The sequence below is a fragment of the Pseudophryne corroboree genome, chromosome 6, assembly GCF_028390025.1.
Source record: "Pseudophryne corroboree isolate aPseCor3 chromosome 6, aPseCor3.hap2, whole genome shotgun sequence".
In the NCBI taxonomy this organism is placed as follows: Eukaryota; Metazoa; Chordata; class Amphibia; order Anura; family Myobatrachidae; genus Pseudophryne; species Pseudophryne corroboree.
Window position 1 is genome coordinate 523,814,394 of NC_086449.1, and position 20,141 is coordinate 523,834,534.

At 45.8% G+C, this 20,141-nt stretch overlaps 1 protein-coding gene across 16 annotated transcripts in view; it reads left to right on the forward strand.

Annotated features, from left to right (window-relative positions):
* The window catches only part of GRIP1 (glutamate receptor interacting protein 1), an 871,453-nt gene that overhangs the window by 386,858 nt on the left and 464,454 nt on the right, over nucleotides 1-20,141 (forward strand). The window contains exon 2 of one of the 16 annotated variants that reach the window (XM_063927530.1): nucleotides 9,830-9,898. The exons of the other annotated variants lie outside the window; for them this stretch is intronic. Coding sequence (XP_063783600.1) covers nucleotides 9,883-9,898 — 16 coding nt within the window. The 5' untranslated portion in view covers nucleotides 9,830-9,882. The remainder of the gene's footprint in view (nucleotides 1-9,829; nucleotides 9,899-20,141) is intronic. 16 annotated transcript variants of the gene reach the window in all.

Below are 20,141 nucleotides of genomic sequence, written 5' to 3' on the forward strand. Positions count from 1 at the left end.
GCCATTATACAGACAAAAAGCGGGAGAAGCCCGCCGAGAAGGGGGCGGGGCTATCTTCCTCAGCACACCGGCGCCATTTTCTCTTCACAGCTCCACTGGAAGACAGCTCCCCAGGCTCTCCCCTGCAGTTTCCAGACATCAAGGGTAAAAAAGAGAGGGGGGGCACTAAATTTAGGCGCAAAACTATATATATAAAAGCAGCTATAGGGAAAATCGCTTTTGGTAGTGTAAATCCCTGATTATATAGCGCTGTGGTGTGTGCTGGCATACTCTCTCTCTGTCTCCCCAAAGGACTTTGTGGGGTCCTGTCCTCAGTCAGAGCATTCCCTGTGTGTGTGTGTGCGGTGTGTCGGTATGGCTGTGTCGACATGTTTGATGAGGGCGCTTACGTGGAGGCGGAGCAGGTGCCGATAAGTGTGATGTCGCCCCCTGCGGGGCCGACACCTGAGTGGATAGATATGTGGAAGGTATTAACCGACAGTGTCAACTCCTTACATAAAAGGTTCGATGACGCAGCTTTGGGACAGCCGGCATCTCAGCCCGCGCCTGCCCAGGCATCTCAGAGGCCATCAGGGGCTCAAAAACGCACGCTACCTCAGATGGCAGACACAGATGTCGACACGGAGTCTGACTCCAGTGTCAACGAGGATGAGACAAATATACAATCCACTTGGGCCATCCGATGCATGATAACGGCAATGAAAAATGTGTTGCACATTTCCGACATTAACCCGGTTACCACAAAAAAGGGTATTATGTTTGGGGAGAAAAAGCAGCCAGTGACTTTTCCCCCATCTGATGAGTTAAATGAATTGTGTAAAGAAGCGTGGGGTTCCCCAGATAAGAAACTAGTAATTTCTAAGCGGTTACTAATGGCGTACCCTTTCCCGCCAACGGATAGGTTACGCTGGGAGACATCCCCTAAGGTGGACAAGGCGCTCACACGCTTATCAAAAAAGGTGGCACTGCCTTCTCAGGATACGGCCGCCTTAAAGGAGCCTGCAGATAGAAAGCAGGAGGCTATCCTGAAGTCTGTGTATACACACTCAGGTACTATACTGAGACCTGCTATTGCTTCAGCGTGGATGTGTAGTGCTGCAGCAGCGTGGTCTGATTCCCTGTCTGATAACATTGATTCCCTGGACAGGGACACTATATTGCTAACCATAGAGCATATTAAAGACGTAGTCTTATATATGAGAGATGCACAGAGGGACATTTGCCGGCTGGCATCTAGAATTAATGCAATGTCCATTTCTGCCAGGAGAGTATTATGGACTCGGCAGTGGACAGGTGATGCTGATTCTAAAAGGCACATGGAAATTTTGCCTTATGAGGGTGAGGAATTGTTTGGGGACAGTCTTTCAGACCTCGTATCCACAGCAACAGCTGGGAAGTCGACTTTTTTACCTCAGGTTCCCTCACAGCCTAAGAAAGCACCGTATTATCAAGTACAGTCCTTTCGGCCTCAAAAAGGCAAGCGAGTTAGAGGCGCGTCCTTTCTGCCCAGAGGCAGGGGTAGAGGGAAAAAGCTGCACCATACAGCCAGTTCCCAAGAACAAAAATCATCCCCTGCTTCCACTAAGTCCACTGCATGACGCTGGGGCTCCACATGTGGAGCCAGGTGCGGTGGGGGCCCGTCTCCGGAACTTCAGCGACCAGTAGATTCGCTCACAGGTAGATCTCTGGGTTCTACAAGTGGTATCTCAGGGATACAAGCTGGAATTCGAGACGTCTCCCCCTTGCCGTTACCTCAAATCAGCCGTGCCAGCTACTCCCCAGGACAGGGAGGTAGTACTGGCGGCAATTCACAAGCTGTACCTCCAGCAGGTGATAATAAAAGTTACCCTCCTTCAACAGGGACGGGGTTACTATCCCACAATGTTTGTGGTACCGAAACCAGACGGTTCGGTGAGACCCATTCTAAATTTTAAATCCTTGAACACTTATATAAGGAAGTTCAAGTTCAAAATGGAATCGCTCAGGGCGGTTATTGCAAGCCTGGAAGAGGGGGATTACATGGTATCACTGGACATCAAGGATGCTTACCTACATGTCCCCATTTACCCACCTCACCAGGTGTACCTCCGTTTTGTGGTACATGACTGCCATTACCAATTCCAGACGTTGCCGTTTGGTCTGTCCACGGCACCGAGGGTATTTACCAAAGTAATGGCCGAAATGATGATACTCCTTCGAAAGAAGGGAGTTATAATTATCCCGTACTTGGACGATCTCCTTATAAAGGCGAGGTCCAGGGAGCAGTTGTTGGTCGGAGTAGCACTATCTCAGGAAGTACTACAACAGCACAGCTGGATTCTGAATATCCAGAAGTCGCAGCTGGTTCCTACGACGCGTCTGCTGTTCCTGGGTATGATTCTGGACACAGAACAGAAGAAGGTGTTTCTCCCGGAGGAGAAGGCCAAGGAGTTGTCATCTCTGGTCAGAGACCTCCTAAAACCAAAACAGGTGTCGGTGCATCACTGCACGCGAGTCCTGGGAAAGATGGTAGCTTCTTACGAGGCAATTCCATTCGGCAGGTTCCATGCACGGATCTTTCAGTGGGATCTGTTAGACAAGTGGTCCGGATCGCATCTTCAGATGCATCGGCTGATCACCCTGTCCCCGAGGGCCAGGGTGTCTCTGCTGTGGTGGCTGCAGAGTACTCATCTACTCGAGGGCCGCAGATTCGGCATACAGGACTGGGTCCTGGTGACCACGGATGCAAGCCTCCGAGGTTGGGGGCAGTCACTCAGGGAAGAAACTTCCAAGGACAATGGTCGAGTCAGGAAGCTTCCCTACACATAAACATTCTGGAACTAAGGGCCATTTACAATGCCCTAAGTCAGGCAAAACCCCTGCTTCAACACCAGCCGGTGCTGATTCAGTCAGACAACATCACGGCGGTCGCCCATGTAAACCGACAGGGCGGCACAAGAAGCAGGATGGCGATGGCAGAAGCCACAAGGATTCTCCGATGGGCGTAAAATCACGTGATAGCACTGTCAGCAGTGTTCATTCCGGGAGTGGACAACTGGGAAGCAGACTTCCTCAGCAGGCACGACCTCCACCCGGGAGAGTGGGGACTTCATCCAGAAGTCTTCCAGCTGATTGTAAATCGTTGGGAAAGGCCACAGGTGGACATGATGGCGTCCCGCCTCAACAAAAAGCTAAAAAGACATTGCGCCAGGTCAAGGGACCCTCAGGCGATAGCTGTGGACGCTCTAGTGACACCGTGGGTGTACCAGTCGATTTACGTGTTCCCTCCTCTTCCTCTCATACCAAAGGTACTGAGGATAATAAGAAAGAGAGGAGTAAGAACTATACTCATAGTTCCGGATTGGTCAAGAAGGACTTGGTACCCGGAACTACAAGAAATGATCTCAGAGAACCCTTGGCCTCTGCCTCTCAGACAGGACCTGCTACAGCAGGGGCCCTGTCTGTTCCAAGACTTACCGCGGCTGCGTTTGACGGCATGGCGGTTGAACGCCGGATCCTGATGGAAAAGGGCATTCTGGTTGAAGTCATTCCTACGCTGATAAAAGCTAGGAAGGATGTGACAGCAAAACATTATCACCGCATATGGCGAAAATATGTTGCTTGGTGTGAGGCTATGAAGGCCCCAACAGAAGAATTTCAGCTGGGTCGATTTCTGCACTTCCTACAGTCAGGAGTGACTATGGGCCTAAAATTGGGATCCATTAAAGTCCAGATTTCGGCCCTGTCTATTTTCTTTCAAAAAGAACTGGCTTCACTGCCTGAAGTTCAGACGTTTGTTAAGGGAGTGCTGCATATTCAGCCCCCTTTTGTGCCCCCAGTGGCACCTTGGGATCTCAAAGTTGTGTTGGATTTCCTAAAATCACATTGGTTTGAGCCACTTCAGACCGTGGAGTTGAAATATCTCACGTGGAAAGTGGTCATGCTTTTGGCCTTGGCTTCGGCTAGGCGTGTGTCAGAATTGGCGGCTTTGTCATGCAAAAGCCCCTATCTGATCTTTCATATGGACAGGGCAGAATTGAGGACTCGTCCCCAATTTCTCCCTAAGGTGGTATCAGCGTTCCATTTGAACCAACCTATTGTGGTGCCTGCGGCTACTCGGGACTTGGAGGCTTCCAAGTTGCTGGATGTAGTCCGGGCCCTGAAAATCTATGTTTCCAGGACGGCTAGAGTCAGAAAAACTGACTCGCTGTTTATCCTGCATGCACCCAACAAGCTGGGTGCTCCTGCTTCAAAGCAGACTATTGCTCGCTGGATCTGTTGCACGATTCAACTTGCACATTCTGCGGCTGGACTGCCGCATCCTAAATCAGTTAAAGCCCATTCCACGAGGAAGGTGGGCTCTTCTTGGGCGGCGGCCCGAGGGGTCTCGGCTTTACAACTTTGCCGAGCTGCTACCTGGTCGGGATCAAACACGTTTGCTGAATTCTACAAGTTTGATACCCTGGCTGAGGAGGACCTTGAGTTTGCTCATTCGGTGCTGCAGAGTCATCCGCACTCTCCCGCCCGTTTGGGAGCTTTGGTATAATCCCCATGGTCCTTACGGAGTACCCAGCATCCACTAGGACGTCAGAGAAAATAAGATTTTACTCACCGATAAATCTATTTCTCGTAGTCCGTAGTGGATGCTGGGAGCCCGTCCCAAGTGCGGAATTCTGCAATACTTGTATATAGTTATTGCTTAACTATAGGGTTTTTTGTTCTGAGCCATCAGTTTAATGAGGCTCAGTTGTTCATACGGTTAACTGGGTATAATTATCACAAGTTGTACGGTGTGATTGGTGTGGCTGGTATGAGTCTTACCCTGGATTCCAAATCCTTTCCTAGTAATGTCAGCTCTTCCGGGCACAGTTTCCCTAACTGAGGTCTGGAGGAGGGTCATAGAGGGAGGAGCCAGTGCACACCAGATGTAGTACCTAATCTTTTCTTTAGAGTGCCCAGTCTCCTGCGGAGCCCGTCTATTCCCCATGGTCCTTACGGAGTACCCAGCATCCACTACGGACTACGAGAAATAGATTTACCGGTGAGTAAAATCTTATTTTTTGCTCTTCAACTTTTTTTCTGTACATTTTTTTGCATTTTCACAAAAGGTAGTTACCATGGTGACTGATATGGTTCCCTTTTTCATTACTGTAAAGGTTAATTAAATGACAAGTGGTGAGTCTCCATGCCTTGTAGGAAATACTTTGATAAAAGTAGAGACCAAAAGGTATTAATTCTTTCCTCAAGCATGTAATAATTAAATTATTGCGAGCTGTGATCATCCGCATGATGGTAAATCTGATATATGCGTTTTTGTGAAGATAAGCACACAAATTGTGAAGTGCTTTGTTGAATTGTTGCAGATTGCGCTTCAAAGATACCAAGGGGGTTTTAGGGTATTTGAAATGTGCGCAGGGCAGCTTTAACAAGTATAAATTGTCTAATGGGATGCCACCACACCCCACAAAATCGGAAATTGAATACAAAAGAAAGACAATTTTTCTCAGTATAAGCGCCCAATGTAAACATCAAATATATATGACATATATACGTCCCTTGAAGATGTTCAGTATGTTGATCCTCAATTGTTCAACGAATGTTCTCAATTGATGTGATTAGTATCCAGTCATTATTATATGGAAACAAAAAAAGCAAACATACATTGTGTAGTATTGTTTTTTATATGGTATTATTTTTATATAAAAAAGTCCTTTATCCCACCAGAATGAAAAGAGACTGTAGCATGAATAGGGGATCTATATGAGGTGCGTACCCCAACTCACACTAGGAAGAACGGATATGTGCACATAAAGGTTTCTTTAGATTTCTTCACCCTTTCTGTGTGTCCTTCACCATAAAGTATGCATAGAAGAGCATACCTAAACTCACTTTAAAGTGGAGATGAGCCAAGTGTATAAAGGTATCTTTCACATATATTTCTATATCAATAAAGGTGCGTACCACACTCACAAGATGAAGTGTGAAAATGTTCCTATCAAGGTATCTTTTGGATCCACAGCTGTTTCAGACTTCAGGATACCAATGCGTAGTTGGACAGTTATAAATCCAAAAAGAATGAAAATGGTGCCAATCAATACATTTTTTAAAAATAATGTTTTAATTAATACAAAATCCCATAGCTGGGATTCCCAGCTATGGGATTTTGTATTACCGTATTTGCTGGCGTATAAGACGACTTTTTGGCCCTGCAAAACATGCCACCAAGTGGGGGGGTCGCCTTATACGCCGGGGGTCGTCTTATACGTCGTATACGCCGCAGTGCCTCCCGATGCACTGCGGCCGTGGCGGGTCATCAGCGTGGCTGCGGCGATACAGGGGTGCCAGCCTTTTCGGCGTGACCGTCCCGTTCTGCTCGGGAAGCAGCGTCGCTCCGGCCCGCCCCTTGCGGTCATAATATAGTAATGTCACTTGGTATTAATAGACTGCTGCTAGTGACAGGGAGACAGGGAGGGCAGACAGGGAGCAGGGACCAATCCAATCAGGCTTTGTATACAGCCAACAGCCAACCACAGTACTGCACCATTGTACAGTACAATACTGTACAATACAGTACAATACAGCATAGAAAAAGTCCAGCAGTCAAACGCCTATCAACCCTATCATGGCACCAGCAAAAAGAAAGAAATATGATGCAAGTTTTAAACTTCTTTGTTCTTTTACGTTTTATTTGGTGTGTGGAAGGTGTGCGGAAGAGGGGGTAGTCTTATACGGCGAGTATATAACAAACTCTATATTTTGAGTGGAAATGTTGGGGGTCGTCTTATACGCCCAGTCGTCTTATACGCCGGCAAATACGGTAATTAAAACATTATTTTAAAAAAATGGATTGATTGGCACCATTTTCATTCTTTTTGGATTTATAACTGTCCCAACTACGCATTGGTATCCTGAAGTCTGAAACAGCTGTGGATCCAAAAGATACCTTGATAGGAACATTTTCACACTTCATCTTGTGAGTGTGGTACGCACCTTTATTGATATAGAAATATATGTGAAAGATACCTTTATACACTTGGCTCATCTCCACTTTAAAGTGAGTTTAGGTATGCTCTTCTATGCTTACTTTATGGTGAAGGACACACAGAAAGGGTGAAGAAATCTAAAGAAACCTTTATGTGCACATATCCGTTCTTCCTAGTGTGAGTTGGGGTACGCACCTCATATAGATCCCCTATTCATGCTACCGTCTCTTTTCATTCTGATGGGATAAAGGACTTTTTTATATAAAAATAATACCATATAAAAAACAATACTACACATTGTATGTTTGCTTTTTTTGTTTCCATATAATAATGACTGGATACTAATCACATCAATTGAGAACATTCGTTGAACAATTGAGGATCAACATACTGAACATCTTCAAGGGACGTATATGTCATATCTATTTGATGTTTACATTGGGCGCTTATACTGAGAAAAATTGTCTTTCTTTTGTGCGCTTCAAAGATGTAAGAAAAAACATTTTGTTATCCCTAATGCACACTGAGTGAAAAATAATACTGCATAATAATCAGATAATACGGAGGTCTTAAGGCCCGTACACACTGGTCGATATATCGGCCGTTCTCCTGAACGGCCGATATATCGCGGGACCGTCGGCCAGTGTGTACGGCCGATACGTCTGTGAACTCCGTCGTTCACAGACGTATCGCGTCGGCCGCGCAGCACAGCCGACGGACAATATATCTACCGATATATTGGCGCGTTTCACTTTCTGTGTGTGTACACGGGGCGGTCGGCCGACCGCTCGTACACATGCTGCGGCGGCTGGCGGTGATTGACAGCTGAACTGGGCGGGCGTGTGTACACACCCGCCCAGTTCATGACGTCAGTCCCCGACGGATCGAGCAGTGTGTATGCTGAACACACTGCTCGATCCGTCCATAGATATATCTGCAGATCAATTGATCTGCAGATATATCTGTTAGTGTGTACCCACCTTTAGTTGCGTATATCTGCAGATATAGGGTTATGCCCCCAGGCCGATCGGCAAGGATTCTCCGTCACTGGGGGTCCCTAATGCTAGGTATGGGTCTGGGGTGCGCTTCAAAGATATCTGGCTATTTTTGCTTTTTGTTAAAGATTTCCTAATTTTACCCCCAGTAACTTGAGACAGCAAGGTGGATTTAGTCTGGTTTCCCCAGCTCTTTACATAAACTACAATTTTGTGAAAAGGCCATGTCTAGGAACGGCAAATAAAAGGCGAGCAACAAAAAGTTGCTACGTGCGATCAACTCGGAATGACCACCTAAGTTAGCAGTGGCTTATGTTTAATACAGTACGTGCAGGTTCTCCTCTCCAATGTGTCAGCACAAGCAGTGCACAGCCTACAGGGTTTCTGGAAGGGAAAGAGGACCTCCTACTATAAGTAGTTTTTGTTTTGGTGTCCCTAATTAAGAAGTGATTTTCCGAAGACAGACAACCCTTTAATATTCCCATTTCCACCTTATGGTTATTTACGGTTTACTTCCACTTCTCTTCTCTATATAATGGTAGTTCATAGTTCCTTTAAATCATGCTGGCATACTATCTAGCGTCGCTGCTTTGGGTTTGATCCCAAACTGTGCTGTGTGAGTGTGTTTCTATGTTTTAATAGTGTTCACGTGGGTTTCCTCAGAGATGCTCCTGCTTACATCCACTGGCCAATAACATACTGGGAGATTAATTGGTTCCTGAGTAAATTGGTCCTAGTTTGTGTGTGTGATATTGGGTGTCTACTGCAGCAGTGTGTGATGTGATTTAATAAAATGTTCTGGATTTGAACAGTGCAGTGTAATGAAGGGAACTCGTAATTGGTTTTCTCCTACAACACTTTCATTTTGCCTATGTCTCCTTAACTACAGGTTACGATTTGAGATGTGGTCAGAAGCGGAGCCATAATAACGTCTGTCCTCCCCTCTCCTCCCTCCCTTTCTCCCACTTTCCCGTTGCCTGTCGGTCCAGTCATGCATAACTTTCATGTTCAAGGGTTTCAAGTAAATTGCAGATAGAGTTTTATCTGGTTAAAGCATGATATAAATATTTAAGAAGGAATTTAAAGTACTGTTTTACAGATCTTGCATTATTTATTTTTGCACTCTGTTTAATAATAATAAAAAGGCTTGCATGAAAGCCACTTGCTCAACGGATTTGAACACTAATTTCAGTACAAGAACCTAAAACTGACGTTTCCATACAAGGGTTATGAAGAGAATCCAGAATAATTATGAATTTATTGTGAATATATAAAGCTCGTGTTTTATTGACTATACTGATGTGTTCTCATACACGTAGCCTCAATACGCAGTTTGGCGCCAAGCAGTGTAACATCTTTTTTGTTTGGGTGTGCATCTTATTCGCAATGTGATACAACAAAAATGCTTGAAGACTGCACTCTTAAACTTGATTTGCGACACTTGTATATCTGTGTGTGACTGAGTGTGTGTACAAAGCACTGGGTGAAGAAAGCAGTGGCTGCTGCATCGTAGCACTTCGGATACAGATTCAGACTCAGTCACACACAGATATACAAGTGTTGCATGTCCGTTTAATCAGTGCAGTCTCTTGAAGTGGTTTTGTCACATAGCATTGCTATTAAGTTGCACATTCGAGTGAAAAAGATGTTCTGCGCAAGCCACACTGCATGTGACCTGGAGCGCAGGGATACGGATATTTGGCGCGACTGAGCAATCGTGTATGAGAACACATCTGTAGATAAAACATAGTTTACAGTTCAAGACTGAATGGCACATTCAAGGTTCTAATCTTAATAAGTAATCACTCTTGCTCTTATTGGTGTGGTTGGACTAGAAGAGTATATTCAACGAAATCTATTCATCCTTCCCAGATCACTCTCTTGGCTCTTTATGAGGTTGAAAGATTGGAACATTACCTTGAAGAATGTCATTGATTTTGTGTAAGTCACTTGTTTTTTAAAGTTTAAATGTTAATACCTTCCCTTGGAAATACATGTGTTACTTCGACATTAATTATGTTGACAAGTAGGAGATCGGTGGGACTATGGCCCTCATACCGACTTGTTCGCTCGTTAGCTGCTTTTAGCAGCATTGCACACGCTAGGCCGCCGCCCTCTGGGAGTGTATCTTAGCATAGCAGAATAGCGAACGAAAAATTAGCAAAACTGCTACTAAATAATTCTTAGCAGTTTCTGAGTAGCTTGAGACTTACTCCTACACTGCGATCAGCTCAGCCCGTTTCATTCCTGGTTTGACGTCACAAACACGCCCTGCGTTCGGCCAGCCACTCCCCTGTTTCTCCAGACACTCCCGCTTTTTATCCTGGCACGCCAGCGTTTTTCCGCACACTCTCAGAAAACGGTCAGTTTCCGCCCAGAAACACCCACTTCCTGTCAATCACACTCCAATCACTTCAACGATGAAAATTCTTCGTTCGGACGTGAGTAAATCTACTAAGTTTTGTGTTAAAATACTTAGCGCATGCGCGCTGCATACCATGCGCATGCGCATTTTTGCCTTAATCGCTCCGTTGCGAAAATCGGCAACGAGCGAACAACTCGGAATGACCCCCTATGTTGGTGGCACTATGCTGACATGGTTAAAATGTAAGAGGGTATATTAACGGTGCAGTATATTTGTGAACATGCTGGCAAAGCACTACGATTACAATTATATTGCCGACACCTTTAAAAAGCTTTAAGCTTTTTCACTGTCTTGTGGACATAGTTCCTGAGTAGATGGCTGTTACTGTGATTGCTGTTGCTATCTTTTGCAATATGGCATTGTGATTCTATACTAACCTGAGCATATGGGTGCCCAGTGCTATCGCATGAAATCCGTCCAACAGCATACAACTGCTGATACATCAGTACTATTGTCGCAAATCAGTTCATGACGCAGAGTCTGAGTGCCTCTCAAGAGGCGCAGGCTGAGCGGTTCTCCAGTAGCAAGTAAGATCGCAACTGGTAATTTATGCACGCCCATAAAATGCCATCTGAATTGCCATGTGTGGCCGGAGACCTCCCCTGCCCACATGGACAATGGCGGCCGCGACACTGCCCGGCACCATATTGACTGGACAATAGGCACTTGACGCCACTTTTAAATGTATACTGGCGCTAGGTACCGTCTTTAAAATGTGCGGGCGCTAGGCGCTGATTGTGTAAAAAATGTTTTAAAATGGATTTGGTGTGCGCCGCGGTCCTGGACCTCTCCGGCGAACATGGCAGTCAGTACAGCCCCCCGGTGCGCTGACCTGTGTGTGCGCGCCGGGGGAGAAGGGAGAGCCACTGCAGCCGGGAGATCAGCTCCCGCTGCAGTGCTCAGTGCTGTGAGGTAGTAGTGCTAACCATTACACCAGCCGTACTGCCCAAAATCGCATTCTAATATTACATAATTGACTTCTAAATCTTGGCAAAATAGTTGTGTAGTGGAAGGTCAGTGGGCATCCTTTCATATATACTCCCATTGTAAAAGTAGCCTGGCACCACTGCAGCTAGTGATAAGGGTAAACATTAACATTTGCATGTTTACTTATTCATACAGTATCCCAGCTCAGCAATTCCTCAGTGACATGAGGTCAGGATGGAAATAAATTCCTGCTGAAGTCACTCACTTGTACAGCTGACAACATCCTTTATGGCATCTCCTGTTTCAAGAGCATTGTACCCTTACTAGGTTGCCAGCTTTATAGGACTGTGTAAACCTCACCTGCCACACACAATTATAGGCTGTAAAGAGCTGTGTGAGTGCTTTTATACTTGTGTATTTCTTATTTTTTGTGTGTCCGTTCTAGACAGAGGGGCTTATTTTCCAGTTAATATTTGCGAGTTAACCCACTGAAAACACATTTTTTAAGGGTAACCACAAATATTAGGTGTTCTTTCAATGTAGCTACGGTCCCCTGTTTTTCGGCCACAAAAACAACCCCCCATTTCTATGGAGGCTGCTTGTTAAATTGCTGAATTTACCTTCACATTCTGGTGCTTGACCCCAGTAGCTAATGACATCTTCAGATACCGTTAGCCATTGTATCCTATAGGCTCCAGTCTGTAGAATTTACTGGGAGACGTTATTCTCCACTTGCAAGTGCTTGGTCAGCAGAACGCACATTCGTAGAATGGTGCTGTGGTCATGAAGGAGAAGCGAAGTAATCGCATTAGCAAGATGAGCACAGAGGAGGTAGACAGAGCAGATGGTGAGCAGAAAGAAGGTGGTTGAGTGGAGCATAGAGGAGGATGGGGTGGGTAGATTAGAGAGAATGCGGACAGGAGTATAGAGGATGTGGGCAGGTGGAGCATAGAAGTAGAAGTGGCGGGAAGAGGAGAGAGAAAAAAAGACACTTGGAAAATTAGCTGTAGCACACCAGTGGGCCATGGCCCACCATACGGGAGTTCCTGGTCTAGACAATGATAGTAACAAAACACAGGAAAAGAGCATATAGTGTAGTACTCAATACTTCAAAAGGACACATTTTAAAAAGTCAACTATTTTATATATAATCTGTACAGTTTATCTGAAATCACTTTTGTGACCAGCAGCAACTGTTTTCTTACTCCTGCAGGCATAAGCATCACACTTCCATCTAAGAGTGGAACCCAGGACCAAACATACCCCCAAAAATGCCAGCAGCTACTGTGTAGTATGTAAGAATGGACGCACATGATTAAAAACAGTACAGTAGCAGCAATGAAGTGTCACTACTGTGATGATATACACAGAGTAGATATACATTTTCGTCAGCTTGTGGAGTGATAGATTTGCTGGGTGCTGAGTAAATTGGATCACGTTCCATAAGCATAATTCCATATAAAGATTTGTTATCATTAATATTATTTAAAGAATTAGTAATCATAAAGTATGCTTTCACAAAGTACCTTTTGTGTGTAGATAAGTTTTCATAGTGTGTCCTGGATTATAGTGGTAGTAGCACGTATTTGCTGGTTTTCATAGTCCTTGTATTTGTTTCATGTCCATGAGTAGTATTCTTTTATTACGGACCAGCTCTACGATTTCACTTGTACTTTGATAAATCTGTTATCATTTTCTGGCACCACTTACCTTAATCTCAATACAAATTTGTCTAAATGTGTCTAAATTTGGCTTAAGAAAGAATTTCCAACCACCTGTACTTCTATGAGGAAATACACAAAATATGCCTTTGTGAGGCCTGGGAACCAAAGTGATACTTAGGGCTGTATTCAATAAGAGTCGGAAACTGCCGTTTTGTCGGAAAGACGGCAGTTTCCGACTGGAATAGGTCGGAAGGGGTTCCGACCTATTCAATAGGGGCACATTTTTTCCGACAAGTCGGGAAACCCGACATTTTTTCCGACTTGTCGGAAAGCAGTTGGATCGGCGGAATACCTGCCGATCCACCTGCTGCTGTCGTAAACGGGGCCAAATCCGGCAGGTTTTGGCCCCCTTTCCGACAAACTCAATCGGACTTGAAAACAAGTCAGATTGAGGTGAGGAGACTGGGAGCAGAGCGGGGTGCTACGGGGATGATAGTACCTGCAGTGCCTCCTCCGCCGCCGCACAGATCACTCCCGCTGCCAGTTCCGGCCGCCTCTGGAAGCTCCCCCGCCGGCCACCGCACACTGCTCACCCCACCGCTGCTGTCGGCGCACCCAGCAGCCGCTCACAGCAGTGGCAGGGCAGGACACAGGGAACGTCGGATTTGGCTGCTCTTTGAATAGGGGTTGTCGGGTCCATTCCGACAACTGCATGTCGAAATGGACCCGACTCTTATTGAGTATATCCCTTAGTGATAATTAATATCATTTATCATAGTGTCTAATAGCTATGATGGGTTAGGCTTTAGTGTAAAATACATTTCTCTAAGGAATAAGCAAAAACTGCCTATTTGGTTGCTGAGCGGTATGTGCTGCAACAGTTTCTTATTAAATGTTATATTTACCTAGAACCTTTTGGTTAGCTTTCATATGTTGGTCTGGTCAGTAGCAAAATTAAAAAAAGACGACTTGGTGAATTCAAGAGATTTGCCACTAGATGGCGCACCTGCTTCTAATTTGGTGCTAACGAGCGTTATATTTGTAGAGAGGCAGATCCTTCCATTGATTCCATAAGGATAGTACGGTAGTTTAGCTCTATGCTGTGCAGTCATAAACTGGCACTTTCTTCACCCTCAGTTATCAGCTGCAGGAGCAGTGTTTATCGGTTAGGTTTTTTGCCTGCATGTTGTAGGGCTGTGGCTCCTTTTACACTAACATGGATGTGATGTAAGTGGACAATTCACTTATTGGCAATATGCACACATTGCGTACAAGTGCTGTAGAGCCACAGTGCAGATTTTCCTGCTCATCTCTATGTGCTGCACATTTCCTAAGTCCAAACATCGGTAACTCACAAACATCGCAGTGTACTCGCACAACACACATATTTCTCTTTTTACATGTTTACAGTATATTGTATTTCAGTGCATTTTTTGGGACAGACAATTGTGGGGGTTTGCGCTTTAATCTAATTTGTTTCTTTTATCCTGCAGGCAATACAATATTACTTTAGGAATTTCAACAATTATTAATTTACACAATACACAGTTTAGAGGGAACCGTTAAAAGCTTTGGTAATGCATGTTTCAGGTATTATTCTACATTATTGTTTTCAGTTGTATGCATGGCCTGTGGTGTTTACTATCTGTAGAAGACGCTCTTAGCTTATACTTGCAGAACAGGAAGAGTTGGCAGGAATGCATTTTCTTAATGTGAGGGCTTTCCAGGTGTTTTCACAAAACAAATGAATATGGGTAAAGAGGCTAATTCAGTAAGGATTGCAGTTTCTGCAATCAAATAGTTGCCGCCAAGAAATAGAGAAAAAACGCCCATCGTAAAAATTGCGAATGCATTGCAATATAATAAAAATTGAGAATGCATCGCAAAATCATACACAATCACCGGAACATCGAAGAGTTTTCCTATCTGCGCCATACAAGGTCGTCCACAATTTTTGCTAAACAAGAGGCTGAAAATGGTCATCGCTGACGTCAGAAGCCCTCCTTAAAAACGCCTGGGCACGCCTGCGTTTTTTCAGACACACCCAGAAAACGGCGGGTTTCCACCCAGAAACGCCGGCTTCCTGACACTGAAACAGCGACTGCATTGCGATCACAATGTGTACGCATTTTCTGTTGCTGTTTTTGCTAGCGTGTGCGCAATGCGAATGCTGCGCAATCGCTCGAGAATCGGCCAGATTGCAAATCGCAAATTTTGCCATCCAACCTCAATTAGGCCCAAAGTCTAATAAATCAGTGGCGCTTGTTGGAGCCTGGGTGAGCTGCAGATCAGCACATGGACTGGCGCAGGTGCAGCTGTATTTATAGTGTGAGGTGAGCAGCATTGTGTAGGTCCAGTGCTGCTGCTTGCACTAGTTGTGTGAGAGGTCCAGCATGAACAAGAGGTATCCGGACTCCAGGTCGACAACAAAAAGGTCGACACGCCTTAGGTCGACGCCAATTGGTCGACACCTTAGGTCGACATGGACAAAAGGTCGTCAGGAACAAGGTCGACATGAGTTTTTATTTTTTTATTTTTTATTTTTGGAACCTTTTCATACTTAACGATCCACGTGGACTACGATTGGAACGGTAATCTGTGCCGAGCGGAGCGAAGGCACCATGCCCGAAGCATGGCGAGCGAAGCGATTCACTAATTGGGGTTCCCGGTCACTCTACGAAGAAAACAACACCAAAAAAACATAAAAAACTCATGTCAACTTTTTTCCATGTCGACCTTGTTCCCGTCGACCTTTTGTCCATGTCGACATTTTGCCCATGTCGACCTAAGGTGTGTCGCCCAATTGACGTCGACCTAAGGTGTGTCGACCTTTTTGTTGTCAACCTGGAGTCCCAGACCCGAACAAGAAATGAGAATGGGGGAGAGTTAGAGGGAGGTATTTAATTGCTGGCGATACCTGTGAAGTGCCGTTGGGACAGATGCAACAGTAGCACTGTTTTGCGCTCCGGCAGCCACTAGATGGCACCTGACTGAGCAATTCAAGTGTGCTCCGTACGGGCGTGCACAGCCACCGGCGTTGACATTATTACTGTTGTTCTGTAATATCATTTTGACGGGCTGATACCAGTAGATATTACTGCAAGATGCAGCCTATAGTGATATACTTCTGCAGTAAATAACAATATATATATGTTACAGGTCGCCATTCAACCAAAATAAATTGTGATAAATTGGAAAAAGGCCCTTATGCTAATATACAAGCCTTAAAAGGGCTCCACTCTTTTTAATGATGTTGCAGTGTAACAGCAAGCCCTTCCTCTTACAACTTAGAGATTTTATTGATGCATTTGCTCATGTGTTTTTTTTGTAGTAATGTATTCCATTACTCGTAATGGCGAAAAGTAATTTCCACAGATTAATTGGATTATTGCAGTATTGGCACCTCTTGTATCACACTTGTATGGCAAACCTCTATAATGTTTTTCTGGTGATGGCTCATTTATTTACTGTTCAGCTTATTTTGCATAATGAAATTTGTTACATAATTTGTAACACTGAAAAAAAGACTTAAATTAAACCTACAGTATACCTTACCTCTATATAGTGCACACATAATTACTCTACCTTAAAAAAAGACTTTTGTAAAGACAGTGAGAGGTGACAAGGTTATACCGGGATTTGCAATCTCCCCATAGACAGGGTGTTTGCATTCATGTGATGATCCATCTCTAATCAGCTGTTGGAACTGGAGAGTTAAGGGGGGTACACACGGAGCGATGTTCACTTAATTTCTAAGCAATCTGACTAGATTGCTTAGAAATTAAGAACACATCGCTACATGTGTAGGGGTGCCGGCATAGCTATCACCAGTGCTAGATTGGCCTGCATGCAGGCACAATCTAGCACATCGCTCATTTCACTGCTGAAATGAGCGCCCCCCACTCGCTCAGCACACATCGCGATGTGCTGAGCGGGGCGAGAGATCAGTCTGCTAGATCGTCCAGCACACATCTCTCACCACATCTCCCCGTGTGTACTAGGCTTTAAGCCCCGTACACACGGGGAGATTTGTCCCGGAGATGTGTGTGGAGCGATCTAGCACAGACCGCTCAGCACACATCTCTCAAGCTCAGCACCGCGCAATGTGTTCTGTGTGCTGAGCAAGGGAGGATAAAAAAAAAAAAGCTCACTTCACCCACCGAAGTGAGCAATCTCACTAGATTGGGCATGCATGCCCAATCTAGAGCCGACGATAGCGACGCGCAGGGCTATGCATCGCTGTCGCCGACACCGCTACAAACGGACCGATGTGTGCTTAATTTCTACGCAATCTAGTCAGATTGCTTAGAAATTAAGTAAATATTGTTCCGTGTGTGCCCTCCTTTCAACTGTCATTCTTGTTATCACCTTTGTTCCTCCTTTGGTGATGCTGCAGCCTCCTTGGTGTCAGTTGCTGCCACCACAATATAATGCTAACATGGGAACACTTGCAGTGGGTTCAGCACTGAGTATGATGCCAAAGAAAACTTAGAACAGGAAAACAACCATAATTTCTCTGACGTCCTAAGTGGATGCTGGGGACTCCGTAAGGACCATGGGGATAGCGGCTCCGCAGGAGACAGGGCACAAAAGTAAAAGCTTTAGGATCAGGTGGTGTGCACTGGCTCCTCCCCCTATGACCCTCCTCCAAGCCTCAGTTAGGTTTTTGTGCCCGGCCGAGAAGGGTGCAATCTAGGTGGCTCTCCTAAAGAGCTGCTTAGAGTGAAAGTTTTGTTAGGTTTTTTATTTTCAGTGAGTCCTGCTGGCAACAGGCTCACTGCAACGAGGGACTTAGGGGAGAAGAAGTGAACTCACCTGCGTGCAGGATGGATTGGCTTCTTAGGCTACTGGACACTAGCTCCAGAGGGACGATCACAGGTACAGCCTGGATGGGTCACCGGAGCCGCGCCGCCGACCCCCTTGCAGATGCCGAAGAGAGAAGAGGTCCAGAAACCGGCGGCTGAAGACTTCTCAGTCTTCATGAGGTAGCGCACAGCACTGCAGCTGTGCGCCATTGCTCTCAGCACACTTCACACCAACGGTCACTGAGGGTGCAGGGCGCTGGGGGGGGGCGCCCTGGGCAGCAATGAAAGTACCTATGCTGGCTAAAAATACATCACATATAGCCTCTGGGGCTATATGGATGTATTTAACCCCTGCCAGGTTGTCAGAAAAACGGGAGAAGAAGCCCGCCGAAAAGGGGGCGGGGCCTATTCTCCTCAGCACACAGCGCCATTTTCCTACACAGCTCCGCTGCTAGGAAGGCTCCCAGGCTCTCCCCTGCACTGCACTACAGAAACAGGGTTAAAACAGAGAGGGGGTGCATTTTATGTGGCGATATTATTATATATTAAGATGCTATAAGGGAAAACACTTATATAAGGTTGTCCCTGTATAATTATAGCGTTTTGGTGTGTGCTGGCAAACTCTCCCTCTGTCTCCCCAAAGGGCTAGTGGGGTCCTGTCCTCTATCAGAGCATTCCCTGTGTGTGTGCTGTGTGTCGGTACGTGTGTGTCGACATGTATGAGGACGATGTTGGTGAGGAGGCGGAGCAATTGCCTGTAATGGTGATGTCACTCTCTAGGGAGTCGACACCGGAATGGATGGCTTATTTAGGGAATTACGTGATAATGTCAACACGCTGCAAGGTCGGTTGACGACATGAGACGGCCGGCAAACCAATTAGTACCTGTCCAGGCGTCTCAAACACCGTCAGGGGCTTTAAAACGCTCATTACCTCAGTCGGTCGACACAGACACGGACACTGACTCCAGTGTCGACAGTGAAGAAACAAACGTATTTTCCATTAGGGCCACACGTTACATGTTAAGGGCAATGAAGGAGGTGTTACATATTTCTGATACTACAAGTACCACAAAAAAGGGTATTATGTGGGGTGTGAAAAAACTACCTGTAGTTTTTCCTGAATCAGATAAATGAAATGAAGTGTGTGATGATGCGTGGGTTTCCCCCGATAGAAAATTATTGGCGTTATACCCTTTCCCGCCAGAAGTTAGGGCGCGTTTGTAAACACCCCCTAGGGTGGATAAGGCGCTCACACGCTTATCAAAACAAGTGGCGTTACCGTCTCCAGATACGGCCGCCCTCAAGGAGCCAGCTGATAGGAGGCTGGAAAATATCCTAAAAAGTATATACACACATACTGGTGTTATACTGCGACCAGCGATCGCCTCAGCCTGGATGTGCAGCGCTGGGGTGGCTTGGTCGGATTCCCTGACTGAAAATATTGATACCCTTGACAGGGACAGTATTTTATTGACTATAGAGCATTTAAAGGATGCATTTCTATATATGCGAGATGCACAGAGGGATATTTGCACTCTGGCATCAAGAGTAAGTGCGATGTCCATGTCTGCCAGAAGATGTTTATGGACACGACAGTGGTCAGGTGATGCAGATTCCAAACGGTACATGGAAGTATTGCCGTATAAAGGGGAGGAGTTATTTGGGGTCGGTCCATCGGACCTGGTGGCCACGGCAACAGCTGGAAAATCCTCCTTTTTTTTACCCCAAGTCACATCTCAGCAGAAAAAGACACCGTCTTTTCAGCCTCAGTCCTTTCGTCCCCATAAGGGCAAGCGGGCAAAGGCCAGTCATATCTACCCAGGGGTAGAGGAAAGGGAAGTAGACTGCAGCAGGCAGCCCCTTCCCAGGAACAGAAGCCCTCTACCGCTTCTGCCAAGTCCTCAGCATGACGCTGGGGCCGTACAAGCGGACTCAGGTGCGGTGGGGGGTCGTCTCAAGAGTTTCAGCACGCAGTGGGCTCACTCGCAAGTGGACCCCTGGATCCTACAAGTAGTATCCCAGGGGTACAGATTGGAAATTCGAGACGTCTCCCCCTCGCAGGTTCCTGAAGTCTGCTTTACCAACGTCTCCCTCCGACAGGGAGGCAGTATTGGAAACAATTCACAAGCTGTATTCCCAGCAGGTGATAATCAAAGTACCCCTCCTACAACAAGGAAAGGGGTATTATTCCACACTATTTGTGGTACTGAAGCCAGACGGCTCGGTGAGACCTATTCTAAATCTGAAATCTTTGAACACTTACATACAAAGGTTCAAATCAAGATGGAGTCACTCAGAGCAGTGATAGCGAACCAGGAAGAAGGGGACTATATGGTGTCCCTGGACATCAAGGATGCTTAC